The sequence below is a fragment of the Sminthopsis crassicaudata genome, chromosome 2 (genome assembly GCF_048593235.1).
Source record: "Sminthopsis crassicaudata isolate SCR6 chromosome 2, ASM4859323v1, whole genome shotgun sequence".
In the NCBI taxonomy this organism is placed as follows: domain Eukaryota; kingdom Metazoa; phylum Chordata; class Mammalia; order Dasyuromorphia; family Dasyuridae; genus Sminthopsis; species Sminthopsis crassicaudata.
This window is the reverse complement of record NC_133618.1, coordinates 541141384-541162640: the sequence shown is the minus strand read 5'-3', so window position 1 is coordinate 541162640 and position 21257 is coordinate 541141384. Positions and strand designations below refer to the sequence as shown.

At 35.3% G+C, this 21257-nt stretch overlaps 2 protein-coding genes across 2 annotated transcripts in view; both read right to left on the bottom strand.

Moving 5' to 3' along the window:
* The window catches only part of SPG21 (SPG21 abhydrolase domain containing, maspardin), a 32985-nt gene extending 32326 nt beyond the window's left edge, over window positions 1–659 (bottom strand). The window contains exon 1 of the mRNA XM_074294831.1: window positions 545–659. The gene's annotated coding sequence lies outside the window, so the exon portion shown is untranslated. The remainder of the gene's footprint in view (window positions 1–544) is intronic.
* MTFMT (mitochondrial methionyl-tRNA formyltransferase) lies at window positions 479–19309 on the bottom strand. Its single transcript, XM_074294829.1, has 9 exons — window positions 19034–19309; window positions 17393–17602; window positions 16396–16518; window positions 14952–15054; window positions 5949–6024; window positions 5043–5134; window positions 2583–2661; window positions 1746–1828; window positions 479–926 (listed from the first exon to the last, which is right to left on the bottom strand). Exons 1-9 carry the CDS (start codon window positions 19276–19278, stop codon window positions 723–725), a joined length of 1215 nt encoding a protein of 404 aa, XP_074150930.1. The 5' UTR covers window positions 19279–19309; the 3' UTR covers window positions 479–722.
* Between the last annotated feature and the right edge of the window lie 1948 nt (window positions 19310–21257).

Here is a 21257-nt window from a genome sequence, read left to right as displayed (position 1 = left end):
CACCAAACAGAAATTCAAAAATTGACCAAAGCTCCTTCCACTCTATTCTTGGAGGCAAAAAGATAAGGAATAGATACTCAAAATTTTAATTCATCAAAGTAATTATCAGGAGTTATTCATATCACAGAAGGATTTTTCTGCTTTGTAAGAGGATTCACAAAGAAACAAAATCTCTTAGTGAATGAGCTTTCCTCATGTTTACTTATATGTTAATTACCTGAAAGGAAGCTGAAGATGAAGAAGAGAGAAACTTAAAGTTCACTGCTAACTAAATTTACTGAGAAAAGGAATTAAAACACTGCCTCTGAAAAAGTACAAAAAAAAAAAAAAACTGAAAGGGGAAATAATTCAATTTTCAAAAAATTCAATATACAAAAACCATTTAAACAACACATCATGTGGATAAGGTATGGCACACTTATGTCCATAAACATATCTACAGACCATGATATGCTCTTAAGACAGATAATTTTATCCATTTTGCAATCATATAAAGTTTTATTTACTTCCAAATAAAACAAATATGTGTTTATTAATAATTTACCTTAGCCATTAAAGCAGACAAGATTATTTTGTAAAAAGGAAGCTGTTGACCGGTTTAAAATCTGATGTAGCAAATAATCTCTTCCCAAAATAGTGCTGCTTTTAGCAAATGAAGTAGTAATTCCTAATAAAGGAGATTTCTTAAATTAAAAGATAGTAGATTTTTGTCCAACTTTTCCCTAAATACTCAATGCACTGTTGCATAGCAACAATTTAGATTGTTTCCCATGCTTCTTTTTGGTAAAGTTAAGAGTTCGAAATCTGCACTCCTTTAGCTGGGCTTGGGAATTCTGTTGGAACCAAAGATGCAAATAACCATTGTAGAAATCAGTAGCTGTAAGTTTTTTCTTGAATATAACTGACTGTACACCAATCCAGCCATTCTGTAGAGAGGATAAAATACATGGCAGTAAGACCAGGCAGTTATAACAGAAAAGCAAAGCTTAGTTTGATAGATACTTCTTAAAACAATTATTTCCTTAATGCCTAATCATAGAAAGTATGGTTGTAAATCCTGCTAGACAATTATATAAATACAATCCCATCCTATGTGAGCTCATTATTTAAGACAGGAAAGACAAATACAAAACCAGAATGCATACACATAATATATAGATAATAGAATAAACATTAAATCAAAACATGAATTAACAATATAATCATATATATATCAATATAATCAAGAAAAAGTCTATTTTAATTGAGGGGAATGGAGAGCCTGAAGTAGAGTAGTAGCTATATCTTCCCCTGAAGCCAGCATAGTCATTACATAAAAGGCATTTAGTGAATGTTTATTAAATTTGTTATTGTTGTATATCCTTTCAGATTTTCAATTAGCAATGAGTGCTCAACTAAACCTCATAGGTTAATATCATTTAACAAATAATGCTTTAGATTAAATGGCTCAGAAGAGAATTGAAGATAATTTGTTTATTGTTTAAAACTATTTGATATAGGAGCAGGTAGTTGGTATATCCATAGTTGGATAGAGCACCAGCCCTGAAATTAGGAGAACCTGAGTTCAAATCTGGCCTCAGACACTTTACACTTCCTGGCTGTGTGACCCTGGGCAAGTCACTTAACCCCAATTGCCTCAGCAAAACAAACAAAAACTATTCGATATAAACAAAGTAGATATGCATACAGGCTCAAGATGATTCAGACAAGCGAATGAAATATTACAACAACAAAGAAAACTATACCTTGCAACAAACCAAGAGTGTTTGTGACTGTTTGTGGTATATTATTGTTCCTGGAAGAACAGACTGTCCAGTTAATTTTTGATCTAAAAAAGGAAAGGAGAAAAAGAGCAACTTTTGGACTAATAGATAAATAATATCTATTATTATTGGAAAAGGTTTTTTTTTTTTTTTAAGTAATTTTAGAATAGCCCCCAAACTGGGTAGAATTGATAAATTTTTGAAAAGCTCTCAGTGTTGCACACTGCGTTGCACCATTTTATATGCTAATATCTGAAAATCTGGACCCAGTGTGATTCATTAACATAACTAGAAATTTTCTAATACAGAGGACAAAATGAGTCTCTTGTTAAAAATATTATTAATGATAGGTTAAGAAGTTAAGCTCAAGATGTTAAATGATCATTTTTTGATATGACTACTAACTTGTGAAAGGGAGATTAAAGGGTTTGGAACCTAGATGAAATCCTAAATTTCAAATGAGACACACATACTAGACTTAAATACTGGAAAGATCCTGATAGGTCTGGAACTAGCCTAAGGTTTAGTTTGAGGAGTGTAGGATTTTATAATCTGTGGCTGAAGAATCTTCCACCATTAAAAATATTCAACAAATTGCCCATGGATATTTATTTATGGATTACCCTTGGATGAAATTTATTAGACTATTTGTACACTTCAAGGAAAATGTTAACTGCCAACTCTGCTAATTATTGAACTTGAGTTTCCTATAAGAATTACATTTCAGGCAAGCTGACCTGACATAAATTACATTTTCAGTTATGAAGTAAAAGCATTAAAAAAAAAATATATATATATATATATATATTTAAAGGTTACCAGCAAGGACTGAACTACTAGCTTCCACCAAATCCAGAAGCTTAATGATGCTACCCATCCAGAGTGTCTGCAGTGGAATCTGAAAATGAATGCAAAATAGGGATGAAGAAGGAATACATTGTTCCAAAATTTCTTCTCAAGAATCATTAGATGTTTTTCCAGTTCTACTTAGTGAAGGAGCAATCTAAATGTTGCCTAGGCCTTTCTGGATAGGTTATATTGCTAATCCTTCTTTAATACAAGGATTTGGGTTATAGGATATATAAGACACCATTCAGTAAAAATTAATTATCTATAAGCATTTGTTCAACACCTATTATGGACAGTATACATCGATGAGTGTTATGGGCACCATACTAATTGTTTTGATTTACTTCTAGGATTTAAAAGAACAAATGAGAAAGACTATCTCTCAAATATACTGAATCAGAACAGGTGGCTGAAGAATCTAAATCTGTTTTATGCCATGGAGCAGGTGGTAATAAGTGCATGAGGAGAAACACATGCCACGAAACTGCTTTAAGTCATTCAGCCACCTGTTCTGATTTAGTGTGTTGGAAAGACAAATTCTTTGTTCTATTTTTAAAAAATTCTTAAAATAAAAAATACACAGATTTTTTCTAAGGCAATAAACATTTTTTTTTTAAGAATACAATGAATTCATTTCCACACACTGTGGAGCTAAGAGTTTTTAAAAATTAAAAAAACAGTTCTTTTGGTTTCTTGTATGTAAGAGAAGAAAGAGTTCATTAAGGTTTTAGAAAACTTATGTTTCTGAAAACATTGAAATAAACCAAAGATATCTGAAAAGCCAAATACTGATTTCTTTTCCCTCTGATCTTCTCCCCTTGTCACTATGAGTATAACACTGATTTCTATAACATACTTTCACACACTAAGAATTGTTCATCTTTGACCTATAATAATAATAACCAAGCTAGGTGGTGTGGACAAGATCAGTAAAGCAGCTCAACCCAGATTAAAATGTAACTAAGAAATACTTAACAAAAATACAATAAAATATAGATAATGCTAGTATGTGGTTCATAGTAACAGACACATAAGTCAGAAAAATCCAAGTCCCAATACTGTTTCAGATCTTACTGTGTGAATCTGGATAAATTATTTAGCCTCTCAGTCTTAGTTTCCTCATTTATAAAAGAGGGGTAAAAATAACATTCACCTCACAAGGTTATTGTGAAAGTCAAATGATGACATATGGATAGTATTCTGAAATCCTTAAAATGTTACTTAAATATTAACTATTGTTATTAGTTTTTCTCCATCCAATCATTGAAAAAAACTAGTGTGTCCCAGAAGTCTTACATATTTATTATTGCATTAAGAATTATGGGACACGCTGTATAATTTATTCTCTATTTCATATCTTCATCTAGAAAACTCATATCTTTTTGGAGCTTCCAAAATGTTTCTGAAACATTATTACTGATTAAAATTTAAATTTACTAAGAACCCTAAATGCCTTAGGCACTGTTGAGTATATTTAGAATATACAGAAACTACTTTATAGAAATTAACATTTTAGGCTATCATTAATCATTCATTCATTGACCTCCCTGCGCCTTCTAACATCTCTGCCTGATGAAACTTTGGATTTTTACTTGGCATCTGTTTAATTATCCAAATCTTAACAGGGTTATTCCTAGCTATACACTACACTTCCAATACCCTAACCACCTTCTCTTCAGTCACTCACATCTGCCGCGACATCAATTATGGTTGACTCATTTGTAATCTTCATGCCAATGGCGCCTCTATATTCTTTATATGCCTATTCTTACATGTCGGTCGAGGAATTTATTATGGATCATACCTTTACAAAGAAACTTGAAACATTGGAGTAATCCTCCTACTGACTGTTATAGCCACTGCATTCGTAGGCTACGTACTACCCTGAGGCCAGATATCATTCTGAGGTGCTACCTTCTATCAGCCATCCCCTACATTGGAACTACACTTGCAGAATGAATTTGAGGGGGCTTTTCAGTTGATAAAGCCACTCACCCAATTTTTTGCATTCCACTTTTCTTACCCTTCATTATCATAGCACTAGTTATTGTTCACCTCTTATTCCTTCACGAAACAGGCTCTAACAATCCCTCAGGAATCAACCCCGACTCAGATAAAATCCCATTCCACCCCTACTATACTATCAAAGATGCCCTTGGTGTCTTTAGAACATCTCTGATAGGAAGTCCAGTATAGAACCAGCAAAAAATGGGTAACTGAATCCAAGTATCTGAATATACTAAAATATATTACAACTTCAGTACACTTACAGTAACATGTGAGATTTAAGAATTTGACATCATGAAAACAAGTCAATCTTTTGTTTATATTTAATATATTCCTGAATTTAGTCATGTACAATCAATCCTGATGCAAATATCCAAAAAGTGATTTCCAGATAAAACTATTAGATTGAAAAAGATGCCTTACCATGCTGCCAATGGCACGTTGAAGTCGTAATATTTCCTCTGGAGTCTGTTCCTCCCATTTTATACAACTCATAGCAATAGAGATCTTAGGAGCTATAAAATATATTATATTATACTATATATTATTATTTATTATTTTATTATATTACAAATAAATATTATATATTATAAAATAATGTCAATAATTAAAATTAACATTTTCATACTTGCTAGACTATAACATCTATAAAAGCATAGACTACGTCTAATCTAAACTTTGGATCCTGCCCTGATCCAGTTTAGTTCTCTGCCACTATAGGCACTTAAAACAATTTATTGAACTGTTGAATTTCATGTTTATAGTGAAATGAGTACAACTGTATCAATTTATATTCCAGTTCTCTCAAAACTCTCTAGTTCTCAAGGATAACAATCAGCATGACATACACATCAAATAATAAATAAAAATGGAGAGAAAATAAATAGGGATACAAATTCTGTGGATAATGTGCCAGTTTGATTCAATTTTCAATAGTGCAGTTTGGGACATGGGATTCTTAATTAAATTTTAGTTGTAATTTCATTGGATAAATCATTTAAAAGTTAACTTTTCTATCTACAAAACAAAAATATACCTTCAAACCTCTGTATTTCAAAGAAGTGTGAATTTTTAAAAGGACAGCTGGACAAGAATAAAATATTTTAAGCCGTAGTTCATCCCACAATACCATGTTTTGTCTCTTGACTGAGTCTGTTTATGGTAGGGTTTGATAGAAGGAGGGTTTGATAGGGGGCCTCAGTTTGTTAGCAGCCCAGGTAAAATGTTACTGTAGGTAAGCAAATTTTTTCTTTTGATACGAGAGAGACAAGCAAGAGAGCCAATGGACCTGTTTAGTCCAAGGTGGAGTTTTCTGCAATTAGCACTTACCATATGTTACTCCTTCAGCTGGTTGCTGCCTTTCATTTTTTAAGTTTTCAGGTAAGTTTCTCAAAACTGAAATAAGCTACAAAAAAGAATATTTAGAAAACTAATATTATATAATAAGTACACCAAATTCTGATATGGCATAATTTCTTTTTACTTCAAAAGAATGGAAAGGGAGAGAGCCAAGTCAGCTACTATACTGGCTTTTTACTGAGATACTATGTCAATAATTTCTAATAACTACTCTTTTTTTCTAGTGGAGCTGTACTGTGTCAATCAGCCCAGGCTCCTGGATTGGGGAACTAACAGCATTCTCAAAGTCAATGGTCCTGATGAGGAGTGTAGTCTGTAGTTAAGACATTTTCTTTTATAAGCTAATTGGTCCACATGGGAAATATTCATTCAATTACTTGAAATGAATTAATATGTATTTATCATATGAAATATAAAGTCATAAACCTGTTGACCATATAGCAGTATATCCTCAATTTGGTTAAGTGGGCTTTAAAGAATCCTAAATGCTAAAGCCTAAATGCATATTTACTAACTTATTCAATAATACAAATTTCAAGAAGACCTTACACGGGTTAAGAACAAAGTTTCTTTAGCTCTCTCAGTATGACTTTATATAAATAAATATTAATAAATGTTAATTAATTCAGATGATTCCCAAATCCATCCTCTTTCTTCACTATATCAAGATGCTTTCTCACACTTAACATATACACAACAGAACTTCTCTGCCCTTCAAAGCCCACTCTTATTATGAACTTTGTTATTTCTGTGTGTGGTCCTATCACATTCACAAGTCTTCCTCTGCTCACAACTTTAGAGAAGTGGTTAGCTCTCCTGTACTGTCAATCCCCAGGCTGTGCTGGCTATAACTGCCATGTTTCTAAATTTTGCACATTTTTTCCTCTTTAATCTCAATAAGACCACCTTAGGACATTCCTTGACTACTGTCCACCTGAACCACTGCAAAAGTCTTTCTGCCTCCACTTTCTTCTCCTAAGAGACTAAGAATTGTCTCAAAAGTGAAGACGCTTGAGCTGAGCTTGGGTGAAGGGGAGGGAGATGCAACTTCACACCTGGAGGACAGTCTATGCGAAAGTACAGAGTAGGAAAAAGGAAAGCATGTAAAGAAAAGTGAGACGACCAGTTTGGGAAGCATAGGGATTATGTCAAGGGAATTAATGGCTGATAAAACTGAAAGATAGGCGAGAGCCAGCTTATAAAGGCCCTCACATAGAGGGACAGGGAATGCTTTAGCAATCACTTTAACAGTTATGTAGAAAATGGATTGAAATGGGGAGAGAATGAGGCAAGGAAACCAATTCAATGGCTATTTTGAATTCCAGATGAGAAGTAAGGAGGGCCTAAACCAGAATATAGCCAAGTAATCAGAGAGAAGGGACTGGGTAAGAGATGCTGTGGTAACAAGATAAGTGAGATGAGAGAAAAAGTGATGATTTGAGGATGATTCCAAGGTTGTGTACATGATTGACTGGAAAAGCTGTGGGGTCCTCATAAAAAGGGAATTTCAAAGATGGGATGGGGTAAGGTCTGAGTAAGAAACATTGAGTTCTGTTTTGGAAATATTAAATGATGAGATGTCTATGATAAGTTCAGTTCAAAAAGTCTTTTCAGTGATTCAGGAAAGAGACTAAGGTAGGACATATAGACCTGAGAATCACCTGTACAGAGATAATTAAACAATAACAGGAACTGATGAAGTTACCAAGAGATAGCTCTGTTAAAGTAGTATCTATTCTTTAAGGAACGGTTCAAATGCCAATTCTCTTCTATTTCCCCCTCAGGTCAGGAATAATTTTCCCCTCTCTGAAGCAATGAATTTATCATTGATTATTTTATGTGACAGATATCTGTGTATATGTTTTATTCTCCACTAGACTGCAAAACTTATGAGGAAAAAGACAATGTCTTATTTAAGCCTAAAGTTTTAGGCTTGAACCTTAGACTTTATTGTTACCAAAAAAAAAAAAAAAAAAAAGTTAACCAAAAGAATATTATTAACTTTAGATTCATGACTATTTTCCAATTCTCCCAAATCTTTACAGGAAAAATCTACACATATACAGAAGGCATCACTAATAAGGATTTACAGTTAGCTTTTTACAAACAATTTCTTTAGTGGTTTAGATATAAAGAAAATGACTGTATTTGCTTCTACTGAATTTGCTCTACTGATTCAGTCTATCAAAATACTCCCAATGAGAAGTATTGCATGCATATGTCAATATTACATAGGATTCCTTGAAAATGAAAAGTCTTTTTCAGTGGTCTTGTGATTAAAAATATTAAGCAAGAATCAAATGGGAAGACATGAATTTGTCAAGGTTTTTTTTTTTTTTTTTTTTTTGCCACTATCAGTGGCATCATCAGAGACTGTTCAGCACAGACCAAATAGAAGATGTATTTCCTACAAATGGTGAGGTCCTCCAGCTTGTGGATGACGTTAAGCTGATTTCATCAAGCCCAACAATACTGTAGAACTTTCTACATGAAATTTATAATCATTCCAAAGAGTCTGGTCTACCCCATATACAAAAATGTTCATAGCAGCTCTTTTTGTGATGGCAAAGAATTAGAAATTGAATGGATACTCATCAGTTGAGCAATTGCTGAATAAATTACGGTACATGAATATAATGGAATATTATTGTTCATAAAAAATGATGAGTAGGCCGATTTCAGAAAATCCTGCAAAGACCTTCATGAACTGATGGTAAGTGAAATGAGCAGTACACAGTGACAGCAAGACTGTGTAATGATTAATGACAGACTTTGCTCTTTTCAGCAATACAGTGATTGAAGACAATTCTAATAGATTTTGCATGGAAAATGCCATATGTGTCCAGAGAAAGAACTATGGAGATTGAATGTGGATTGAAGCATACATTTTCACTTTTTTTTTCTTTTTTGTGGTTTTTCCCTTTTGTTCTAATTCTTCTTTCGCAACATGGAAATATGTACATGTATAATCTATCAGATTGTCTGATGTCTTGCAGGAAGGTGGAGGTAAGAGAGGGAGGGAGAAAAAATATGTTAGAATTCAAAACCTTAACAAAAATCAATGTTAAAAATCCTTTTTACATGGGATTGAAAAAATAATATATTGTTAAAAATAAAATTCAAAAAACACAAACAGATAATGGAGGGGGGAAAGTCTGGTCTAATTATTGGTACCGAAAGAAATAAAGAATGCCTATGGTCTAGAGTCTGCTATATGGTTCACTGAAAAGCCCACAAAGCTGGTCCTTCAGTGTATATAACTTGGATATACTAGGAAAATGGACATAATCTAGAGTAAAAACGCAACAGCAGGAGAATGGACTGAGTTGATTTTAGGAAAATGGATAGTGTTTTTATTATCCCAAGCTTTTCTCAGAAACAAAGAATTATTTTTTAAAACAACAATATTCTATTGTTGTTCTATAAGAAATGATGAGCAGCCTGATTTCAGAAAGGCCTGGAAAGATCTACATAAACTGATGCTGAATGAAGTGAGTAGAACCAAAAGAACATTATACATAATAACAAGAAAATGATATGATAATCAACTATGATGGACATGGCTCTTTTCAACAATAAGGTGATTCAAGGCAATTCTAATAGACTTGTAATGCAAAGTGCAATTCACATCCAAAGAGAGAATTATGGAGACTGAATGTGGATCAAATCATAGTATTTTCACTTTTTTGTTGCTGTTGTTTGCTTGTTTTTTCCCCTTTCTTGTATTTTTCCCCCCTTTGATCTGATTTTTTTTTTTTTGGTACAATATGAAAAATAGAAAGTAGGTTTAAAAGAATTGCACATGTTTAATCTATACTGGATTGCTTGCTGTCTCAAGGAGAGGGGAAAGAGGAAGAGAGGGAGAAAAATTTGGGATACAAGGTTTTGCAAAGGTGAATGTTGAAATCTATCTTTGCATGTATTTGGAAAAATAAAAACTATTAAAAACAACAATAACGATACTTTTGGATGCTATCTGATCCTGAGTCATGGAAGAGCATATTTCAAAAACTAAAACTGAGGGGACATTAATTAAGACATTAAATTAACAGTTCCTCATGCTCATCAAGAGATTTGGGGGAAGGTTTCAGTACAATGGGTAAATGTGCTACAGATTCAGTATAGGAAGAGAAGTATAAGTTATACAAGATCAGAAGGTGAAGATGGCTAAAACTACATCCCTGGAGGGACTATTACATAATTGAGATCATAGATCTATCTTTCTCAGAGTCTAACCCAGAGCTCTGGATAAAGTAAGAATTTAAAAATTTGTTGAAAGTAAATGTTCAGAGTTGTACTCTTGGTGATTCATTTGTATAAAGAACTTAAACCAGGCATTTTTCATTGTCAGCTTTAGTAATACAAGGAAAAGTGGCTCTCAATCCTGAAAATGGGACGCTTCAGTAATATGTGTATGAATGAATGAATGAATGAATGAATATATTTCATTTGGCATGCAGAACATCACAAACTTGTTCATAATAAGGTAAACTTCAAAATATTATGTTTTAAACATATGTATTATAATAGAAAAAATACTTTAAATTTATATAGCACTAACAGGAATTCCTAATCACTCGTTTTCTATTATGTTATATGGTTCAGATTCTTAAATATTTTCTGTAAAATCATTCCTTTTGGTATGTGTTTAAACTTTACTGGCATTATTTTTTTTCCTCAATATTGTACAATAAGTAGTTGTTTGTTATGATATTGTTTTTCCTGGCTCCTACTCTTATTCTTTCCCTTGCAAAAATCTGTGAATCTATTCCTTTTTTCTATTTTTTTTTTTTTAATTAAGGCCTTTTATTTTCAAAGCATATGTATGAATAATTTTTTGACATTGACCCTTACAAAACCCTAAGTTCCAAACTTTCCCCCCTTTTCCCCCACCTCCTCCCCTAGATGTCAAGTAATCCAATATATCTTAAACATGCTCAATTCTTCTATATGTATTATTATGCTGCACACACACAAAAAAATCAGATCAAAAAGAAAAAAAATGAGTAAGAAAACAAAATGCAAGCAAACAACAAAAAAAGTAAAAAATCTATATTGTGAGTCACAACTCAGTTCCCACAGTCCTCTCTGGGTGTAGATGGCTCTCTTCATCACAAGATAATTTGAACTGGCCTCAGTCATCTCATGGTTGAACAGAGCTATGTCCATGTGATTCTATTCTTTAAAAATATTTCTATCCATTTTCTTTTCCAATAAAAAGTGGGTTTCATTCCACAAAAAGCAAAATCAGATTTTCAATTCAACAGACATTTACTAAGTGTATGCAGAACACTCAAGTAGTAGAGAAATACAAAATTTAGGTAAGAGGTGGTTCTTGCCCTTTGAAACTTCAAATTTTATAAGTATATTGTCAACTAAAAGGGGTGATGAATGAGTACATGGCTGAGGATCAAAATGAAGAACTTTAGAAGGATTAAGGGGGAAAGGTGGTTATAGCTGAAAAAAAAAGTAAAAAAGACTTATGGGAGAGTTGATATTTTCTGTGAGCTCTAAAGGAGGGATAAAACTTTAATACATAAAAAAGGGGAGGAAGATCATTCAGGCACAGACACATTATCAGAGATATCAATGTGGAAAAGTGGAAAGCAATAATATTTAAATAATGACCATTTCTTTTATTATGGGTAAATAACTGAGAGGTAGAATGTCAGATGCAATCATTAACAACCACTTCTTTTGCTGTTTTGTGAATTGTTTCTGGAGCCTTAGGGCATCCCCTGGCCCCACTTCTGTTCTATAAATGCTATGATTAATTTTCTGGGTAGTTTAGGGGGGTTTGTCTATTATAGGGGGTTTTGTCTATTATTTTTGCTTATTATCATGTTTGTACTGTCTCTCTGGTTCTGATTCCTATATATGAACATCTATATATGGTAACGGGGTGGTAAGGAAGGAGAAGCTAAGTGATACAGTAGAGTGCCCGGTCAGAAATCAGGAAGATGCATCTTCCTGAGGTAAAATCTGGTTTCAGGATTGTTGTTGGGTTTTTTTCCCCTATAATAATAGCTTTTTATTTTTCAAAATACATACAAAGATAGCTTTCAACTAAGCAAAACCCTGTGCTCCAAATTTCTTTCCCTCCCTCACTTCCTCCCCTCCCCTAGACAGCAAGCAATTCAATTAATATAGGTTAAGATGTGTACAATTCTTCTAAACATATTTCCTTATTTATCATGCTTCACAAGAAAAATCAGATCAAAAGGGAAAAAAATTAGACAGAAAAAAAAAAACAAGTAAGCAAACAACAACAAAGGTGAAAATACTATGTTATGATCCACATTCTGTCCCCATAGTCCTCTCTCTGGATGTGGATTGTTTTAAAAAATATTTTGATAATGATATTGATATAATTAGTCTCCTTTGCAGTCTTATTTTACCTTATGCATTTAAAATATTCTGAATATTAAAAACTATGTATGTGTTTTGATCTCCTTTTGTGATAGGAATTCTAGAACAATAGATCAGGGTAAAACTGGCTATAATTTGCTTAGATTTTACAACTCCTTTGACAAAGTAACTTGTGCTACTCTTATGCACAAGACGTAGATATGTGAGCTAGACAAATAAAACAGTTAAGTAATTTTGAAGTTGCTAAATTTCCGCACACAAAGTGCAGTTAACTATGGTTCCATATCAACTTTAGCTCTTTAGTGAATTAACTCAGAGATCATTGTCATTGAACACATGATGAATAAATGTAGCTAAGCAAAACAAACCAATAAAACATGCTCCTTCCTATCTTTCTAGTCTTCTTGTACATCATTCTTCTCCAAACATTCTACAATCTAACCCAGAGATGCAATTTTTATTCACTATTCTTAAATAAGCCCTTTTCCTAATCTTTTTTCTTTAACAAACAAACAAAAAACTCCAATTTTTTTGATGCTTCATTATATTGTTGTCACTTCCCAATAACTCCCTTTGATTTCATCAATAATTTTTTTTTTTTTTTACAAAAAGAAAAGGGTTAAGCAACACACAATAACACATGTCTCACCTATAATCCACTATTTCTAGGCTGAAATGGAAGCATGATTTTCTATCACTCCTATGAAGTTATGAATAGTGACCTATTAATTAGCAGATCACTGCATAATCAGTTCCTTCAATTTTTAAGTCTCATCACCATCCTAATCATTAGTGCTCTTCCCTTCAGATTATCAATTTATTTCTAACATAGTTAAAATGAACATAATGCTCTAGACATGATCTAAGAGAATACAAAGGAATTAGAAACTCCCTTTGTTTCTATTAATGCAGTTGAAGATTACATTTTCTTTCTTGACTGCTTTGACATGTTATTGATTCACAATGAATTCAGAGTCAATTAAACCCCTATGTTTTTCAAATGAACTGTTGTCTTCCCTAATCAGTTCATGTGTAGTTGGTTTTTTAAGCCTAATCGTAAGATTCTAAAATTAAATCTATCAAATTTTGTTAGATTTATCCCAATGAGATTTTTGTATCCTCATTCTGTCACCGAGCACGTTGGCTTTCCTTTGTAGATTTGTCATTGTCACATGTGCCCACATCACTAATAGAAATCACTAGACAGAAGACCAAAAAGAACCAAAATCAATCCTATTGCACTCTGCTAGAGATCTACTCTCAAACCAAAATCAATCCAATAATTATAATGATTTTTTTAACCACTCATTTAACTAGATATAAAGTCACTTAACTGTTCTATCATCCAGACGACATCACTACATCTTATCCAAATAATGGAATACCTGTCAAGTGCCATACCAAAACCCAGGTAAATCCCTAACAAATCCTCTATGTTAACTACTCTAGTATGTGAGACATTTCTAATTTCATTAGCATGGGACACTCCCAGCCAAGCAAACTGGAACCCATTTATAATTTAGTACATTAGTCCAAGGGGGTTCAGTGAGGTACACAAAAGTTAAAAGATCTGACCAGAGTCATGCAAATAATAAGTATCGGAGGCAAGATTATAATCAATATCTTCCTCACTTCAAGCAGAGCACTCCACTCACCACACCGGACTGCTTCTATGACTCAAATAACATCACCTAAAAAGGAAATTAACTTAGCCTCACTTAACTTATTCTTGCCTTACCTGCTTTTAGCAAATTTCCCATTCTAAGGACTTACAAGATATTCCTTTAATGACATAAGTCTCACTTATAAAGTGCTTTTTCCTATAGGAGCCTTGTGAGGTAGATAATGCAAGTGTTACCTACTTTTTAAAGAGGAGGTAACTGAATCTTGAAGAGGTTTAAGTGGCTTGCTTTTTATAGCTAATAAGTAGTGGAGTTGGAATTTGAACCCAGGTCTTCAAAATCCAAGTACAGGATTCTTTACATGTCATTTCATACCTTTCCAACAAAAGGATACAAATGAGTAAGTACAAGGCACATAGGAAGCCCTGATTACCCTGTCTAAATGAATAAGCTAAATATTGAATGAATGATGCTAAAGAAGTTTTAGGAAGAAGAGATCACAGAAGGCTGGGATGGTCAGGGAGTACTTCAGAGTGGGGCTGCAGCTGTAAGTCTTGGAGAAGAAATGAGAAAGTAGGGATTTAAGGGAATGCAAATAGCATATGCCTTAAAGGGGGTGAGGCAGCAGAGCTCTGGATATGTTTGAAGAATGGTAAATATGCTCAAATAGGCCAAAATATGGGTGTGGGGGGGAGAGGGAATGAGAGAGATAAAGTGAGAAAGGTAGAGGACTATGAATGCCAGCCTAATATTTAAATAATAAAAAATTCAATCACCTTTTACCTTCCTCAAAGAATTAGTTTAAATACCTCAACATTCAATTCAGGAAGTATATTCAGGAAGTATTTATTAAAAGCCAACATGAAAATAGTCTTTGCCTTCAAAGAGCTAATCTTCTACACAATAAACTGTTCCTTATATTGGGACCTTAAAGGAAACCTTTATTTGGTGTACTGAAAAAAACTGAAGTGGGAAAACTTACCATGTTGGCACCCAGTCTTGATAATACTGTTTCCAATTCCTTTGCTGTACACTGAGGTGGTACAGGAATTGTTTCTTGTTTAATAATCGGACCTACATCGAACCTAACAGAAAAATTAAAAGGAAAGCTACTCTTACTGACAATATTTACAAAGAACAATATATCACACTCACATTTCTGCTCTCTTGGACTTTTGGTAAAAACACAGAACATTAGCTACACAGGTAGGGGTCTTGCATAGACCCCTGTTTACAAATTTAATTTGCTTTAAAATTTAAAATTTTCTTTTCTAAAAAAGGAAAAAAGCATGATGTGTATACACACATCAAAAAAATATACAAAAGTAAAATTATTTTTAGCCAGATGTCAAGGGGAAGATTTTTTTTTACTACAAACATATTTATCTTTCTTTACTAAAAATACAGATTAAGAGGTCTACCATCCTTGGAAATAAGATTAGAATAAGCATTGATTCTTTTTATATTTCTTTCTCCAAAGATTACACTTTGTTTACTTAAAAGTTCTGTTTATTAAGTCATCAGGACTACCAATAAGTAACTCGTAAATTTTCACATGTGTTTCATTTTATATCAGGGAGCAAGGTTCTCATCTCTCTCTATATATGCATGTGTACATACACACACATACGTCTGTAGCTGTGGGTATATGTATGTGTATATGTTTGTATATATGTTACACACATATATGGCTTCATATCCCTTCACATATGCTGATATCAAGCACAGGTTTTATGACCTAGCTACAAGAATAAAAATTTAAACAGAATGACAATTTGCAAATTTTTAAGTCGTTCTTTTCGGCTATCAACGTTAACTGACAGAACATATATAAGATTGCTATACTTAGCTTTTACTTTTGTAGTATGTATTATGGAAAATCTGTAACTAGCATTTAAAAGCATATTCATCAAAATTTATAGCAATATTACACAATCATGCATTATTCGTTTTTCTTCCTGTGGTAAATAACAAATGGCTATTACAAACAAGAATATAAATCCTGAAAAAAATTACTCATGCATATGTACTGTCAAGAAGGATTGTAATTATAAAATTAATAAAAAAGAAAAAAAAAATGAATATAAATCCTGGTCTTTGATGGGCAGAGTTAAATCCATATCATCTGATAGAATTACCCAAAAAAGAGCACTTGATTGGAATTTAATTTCTAACAATCTAAATTCAAAAGTTTACAAACCACACAAGGACTTTATGAAGGATATGTATACTCCAAAAAAATAAAGAATTTATAACTTAAGGTTTGGAGTTTATGATAAAAAAAAAACTCAGCGTACACTAACTTCCATTTTTATGGAGTTAAAATATAAACTCAGAAATTGGAGAGAATGGTTAATAATTAGTACCATTAGAAAAGCATACTAAGGATACTGACATTTTTTTAAAAAAAAGGAAATTTGCTGTACCTTTTAGGTTTGATTTGCATAATTGTTACCCCAGTAACTGTGTCTCCATGAAGCACTGTATGGACTACAGGGGCAGGACCTCGCCATCTTGGGAGATAACTGGGATGGACATTCAATATTCCACTGGATTAGAAAATTGGGGAATTAATATATATGTGGGTTTATAACTTACTCTTAGGTAAACTGTTATATGATTTTAAACAATGCTTACTTTTTCTAATTTACAGAAAATTGCTTTTTACATAAAACCATATCAGTTTATTATTCCAAAAGTGTTCCATAATAATTCATTAGGAACTTAATAAATAATAATTTTTTTTTAAAAAAAATATTTACCACAAAATGAAGGAAAAAATCCTAAGACCCAGTATGCATTTTATTCCCACTAAAATCTTGTAAAATATATTAATACTCTATTCAGACACTGGCTGCCCTCACTTCATCCAAACAACCCAAATCAACGTTTCTCTAGCTCTACTGTCAGTACTTGTATCTCGGTATCTCTACCACGTTATCTATTCACTTCCATATACCTATCCTTCACATAAATGTTTGATTGCTCTTTGTTTATACAGCATATGCCTAGGACAGTCTGTATATTTGTCTCTGTAAACTCCTAAAGTGCCTAGGCACTATTGGGTAGTACAGTGCCACCCAAAATCAAACAAACATCTCCAGCTTTTTGGTGGTAATTAAGTCCTTTTATCTTGTTATTTTTAGCAGATTCTGAGATTAAAGGAAACAAAACTAAAGTTCAAATAGAAACTATTACACCTTAACACCAAGTTCAGCTATGACTACTGATATCTAAATTCCTTTTCTTTTTTCCTGAGGCTGGGGTTAAGTGACTTGCCCGGGGTCACATGGCCAGGAAGTGGAATTCAGGAATTCAGGAATTCCTCCTGAATTCAGGGCTGGTGCTCTATCCACTGCGCCACCTAGCTGCCCCTAAATTTCTTTATTTAAAAAAAAAAAAAAAAAAAAAAAGAGAACTTACTATGGAAATTTAAGAATGAGTTCTTCACTCAAAAGACGACCAAATGAAGCCACTACTCCAACATCGAACTCCCCGGGCCCCACGTCAGGCCATTCGTATAACGGCAGCTGGGACTGGAGGGCAAAGCTCTTCACTGGCAGCACTTTTGGGGAAGGGGTCGGCACTGTGACCACTTCTAAGTGTTCCACTAGCTGGTCCTCTTTATTTGCCCTTAAGATGGTAAGACAGGAAGGAAAACGCCACGCTTAGTGAGTGATTTTCTAAGATATCTACTACAGCTGAATGAGAATACCGAACTTTGTTACATACAGGGAGGACGTCTTTTTGATTGAACTGGTAAAAGATTCAATGTTCGATACCTAAACCAAAAGATTTAAGTGAAAAATTTGTAAAAATGTTGGAATAGTTTAATAATTTTATTTACTTTCAACCATAACACACAATAGGTCAATCTATAAGTTGTTATTGCAATAATAAGTAAGATGGCATAGATTCATGAAAAATTTAGGGTCACAAAATCAGTCGGGATATTTTATAAAACATTAAATAATCACAAATGATCTATTAGGTTCTGAATATTTTATTCAATAACTATGGCAGTCATGTCAAACTCCCAACCTTCGCAGAGGAGTTACCAGATTAAAGCGTAACTGGGAAATGTTTAACAAAATAAATAATATGTAAAGGGACATAAATAATGCTAATCTGTCACGTGCTTACTATGCTCAGGCCCCTGAACCGCGGTTACATGAGAGGACTGGGGGGGCAGAACGATGCAGTAGGAAATATGCTTATTTTGGAGTCTCCAAGGCCTGTTTACTTGCTATTTAAGGAATTTTAAACTCTTCAGGCCTAGATTTTTTCCTTTTCTAAAAATGAGGCTAAAACATGGTAACTTTCTCTCAGAGAGACTGAAATAAGCATGCAGCAATACTTCCCAAATGGAAGGTATGACGCCAGTGATTGTGTGCAGAGGTATCTTAGAAGGAATATAAAACAAGTGGGGAAGGTTTGTACTGGGGTTTAAAGCATGACTCCAGTCAGCAACTTTTCGTGCATCACGGAGTCAGCCCCTTGGCGGGTTAGTGAAGTGCAAGGACCCTCTCAGAACACTTTCAAACGCAGATTATTAACAACAAACTAATATGTATATAGCGCTTATAAACACCTCATCTGATCCTCCCCACACCCCTGGGAGCCGAGGCTTCCGGTATTCCCATTTTACAGGCAGAGAAACAGAGGGGAGACGTTATGAGCAGGCTCACAGAGCTAGTGTCTGGGCACCCTGACTCCAAGTCCGGCTCTATCTGTGCCAAAGGTTACCAACGTATCAGCAGTCTTTTTTTTTTTTTTTTTTTTTTTTTTTTTTTTTGCTGAGGCAGTTGGGGGTAAGTGACTTGCCCAGGGTCCCACTGCCAGGAAGTGTTCCGGTAGGCTGGATTAGAACTCAGGTCCTCCTGACTCCGGGGCGGGCTCTGTAACCAGGCGGATGCCCTCCCTCGTGTCTGTCACTGTCTCTCTCTCTCTCTCTCTCTCTCTCTCTCTCTCTCACGCACACACACACACACACACACACACACACACACACACACACACGGACTGACGCGACCTCCACACGGAGCTGGCTGCGGCCCCAGGTACCTGGCTGCGCTCAGCGCCCGCAGGGCCTCCCGGGCAAAGTCGTCCGTGCCGAAGAAGAGCACCCGCCAGGGGGGCCGTTCCCGGGCTCTAGGCCGGGCCGCCGGGCCGCCCTCTAGGCCGGGGCTGGAGGCCCGTCCCCGCCACGGCTGCGCCGGCCTCCTCCGGGAGGCGCAGCACAAACTGCAGGGTAGCGTCGGAGCCCGAGCGGGAACCGGCAAACGCCAAGTCGGAAGGAACAACCGCATCGCGCCCACGCCGGCCCGTGGCCCCTACTCCGCATGCGCAATAGCGTAGGGGCGGGACCTCGCGGAGGGGACGGGGCCTCCGGGGCGGGGCGGAGGTAGGGGAGCCTTGGAGAATGGACGGGGAGCGCCCTCTCGTGGCATCCCTAATCCTCCAGCAAAAAATATTTTAGGCGCGGAGCATGGCAAAAAGCCCCCGCCACTGAGCAGCTAGCCTTTACCGTGTGAACGCCTAGGTCCGCCCATTTCGGTAAGTGGGCACGAGTAACCTGCCCTCGTAGGAGATGGAAGCGCGTTTGAGAGGCCTCAGCGCTTGGTCCGAGGGCCGGGACCTCTCCAAGGCGGGACAACGTTCAGAGACCAAATGGGACTCAAAGGAAAAGACCGGGACGCTGTCCCCCCCTTCACTGAGGTGGTCCGCCGTGGCCCGGGGCCGCGGTTTTGGATTTTTTCCCCTCTCTCTTTCTTTAACAAAAAATACTATTTGTTATAGGGATGGGGGGAAAACTATGAGGTACAAAAACAAACAAAAAACCCGTCTCCAAAAGATATCAACAAAGAATTGTTGTAAAAAGCAGTCTAAGCCTGGTGTTGGTGAGTCTTTGCGGTGAGACATCAGGCCTGGGGAGATGTCCAGTTTCTGGATGCGCTGTCCCAGGCCCCCAGTCGGGAGAAAGGGGACTCCAAGGTCCTAGGCGGACACATGTTCCCGCTGCAGCTATTTGTTTTTTTAAAGATCACTAAACCTCCTCTGACATATGTAACATGAATTGGTCAACCTGCCATGGGGTGGGGGGAAGGAGGGGGAAAATTAGAACAAAAGCTTTGGCAATTGTCAAAGTTGCAAAATTACCCATGCATATATCTAGTAAATAAAAACTATAAAAAAAATGTTAAATTGAAAAAAATATATATCAATAAACCATAAGTGTGCTTGCTCTGTGAACTGAGATTCTTTCCATAAAATGACTCATTACATCTTTTATTTGCTTCAACCCTCAATCTTTATCTTAGTTTATAGCTCTAGGCCTGACCTCTCAAATGCTCTCCAGGCCTTTATCTTTTGCCTCCTCAAGATGCTCAGAACTATATCATCGCCTCTGAAAAACTGGTGGAGGAGGAGGACCAGGCTCGCTTTGAAACCTATTAGTTGTGTCATCTTGGACCAGTCACTCTCTCAATGGGCTTGTTTCCTCATTTATATGTGTCGTCATTTTGCATCATGTCTGACGCCATTTCCTTTTTCAGCTCATTTTATAGAGGAAATGGAGGCCAAAAGGGTTAAGTGACTTACCCAGGATCGTACTAGCTATAATTTCTGAGGTCAGATTTGAAAGGTGACCCTTCCGGACTCCTTGCCAGGCACGTGTCCACTGTATCATGCAGCCTCCTCTTCCTCATTCATAAAATGGAGGAAATAGCCTAAATGATGTTTAAGGTACCTTCTTTTCAGCTCTGTCTATGGGTTACCATTTTGTCACCTAGATTTAGAATCTTATCTTTCTTCATCCGAGTTTCCAATTGTCAAATCTTGTGGACTCTTTCTTCAAAATGTCTCTTAATTTTCTCCTTTTTCCACTATTCTTGTCACCTCCTAGTTCTAATAAAGGCTTTCATTATCTCACATATGAGTTACTGTAATGGATGGACTTTCTGCTTTCTGTCTTTTTCTTTCTCTTCACCCCCAACAAAAAAAAACAAAAACAAAAAAAAAAAACAAAAAAAAAAAACAAAAAACTTAAATTCTACCATTAAATCAAGCTTCCTAACATGGCAATTTCATCATTTGACCCCCTTGATATTTCATAATAGAATAGAATAAATAATAAATAGAATTTTATAATAAAATGTTTAGCCAGGCTACTGAAATGAAAAGTGCTATGCTTTCTGTCAGAAGACCTGACCCCCAAAACTTACTTCCTATAGTAAATGATGGATTAAGTCCAGGCCTCTGCCTCCAGGAGTAGTTGCATGCCTCCTAA

Coding starts and splice junctions, on each gene's coding strand:
- MTFMT (XM_074294829.1), bottom strand. CDS start 19,278: ATGCGGTTGTTCCTTCCGACTTGGCGTTTGCCGGTTCCCGCTCGGGCT. Junction 15,055..16,395: donor ATGCAAATCAAACCTAAAAG/GTACAGCAAATT, acceptor TTTTTCTGTTAG/GTTCGATGTAGGTCCGATTA. Junction 927..1,745: donor CACTCTTGGTTTGTTGCAAG/GTATAGTTTTCT, acceptor TCCTCTCTACAG/AATGGCTGGATTGGTGTACA.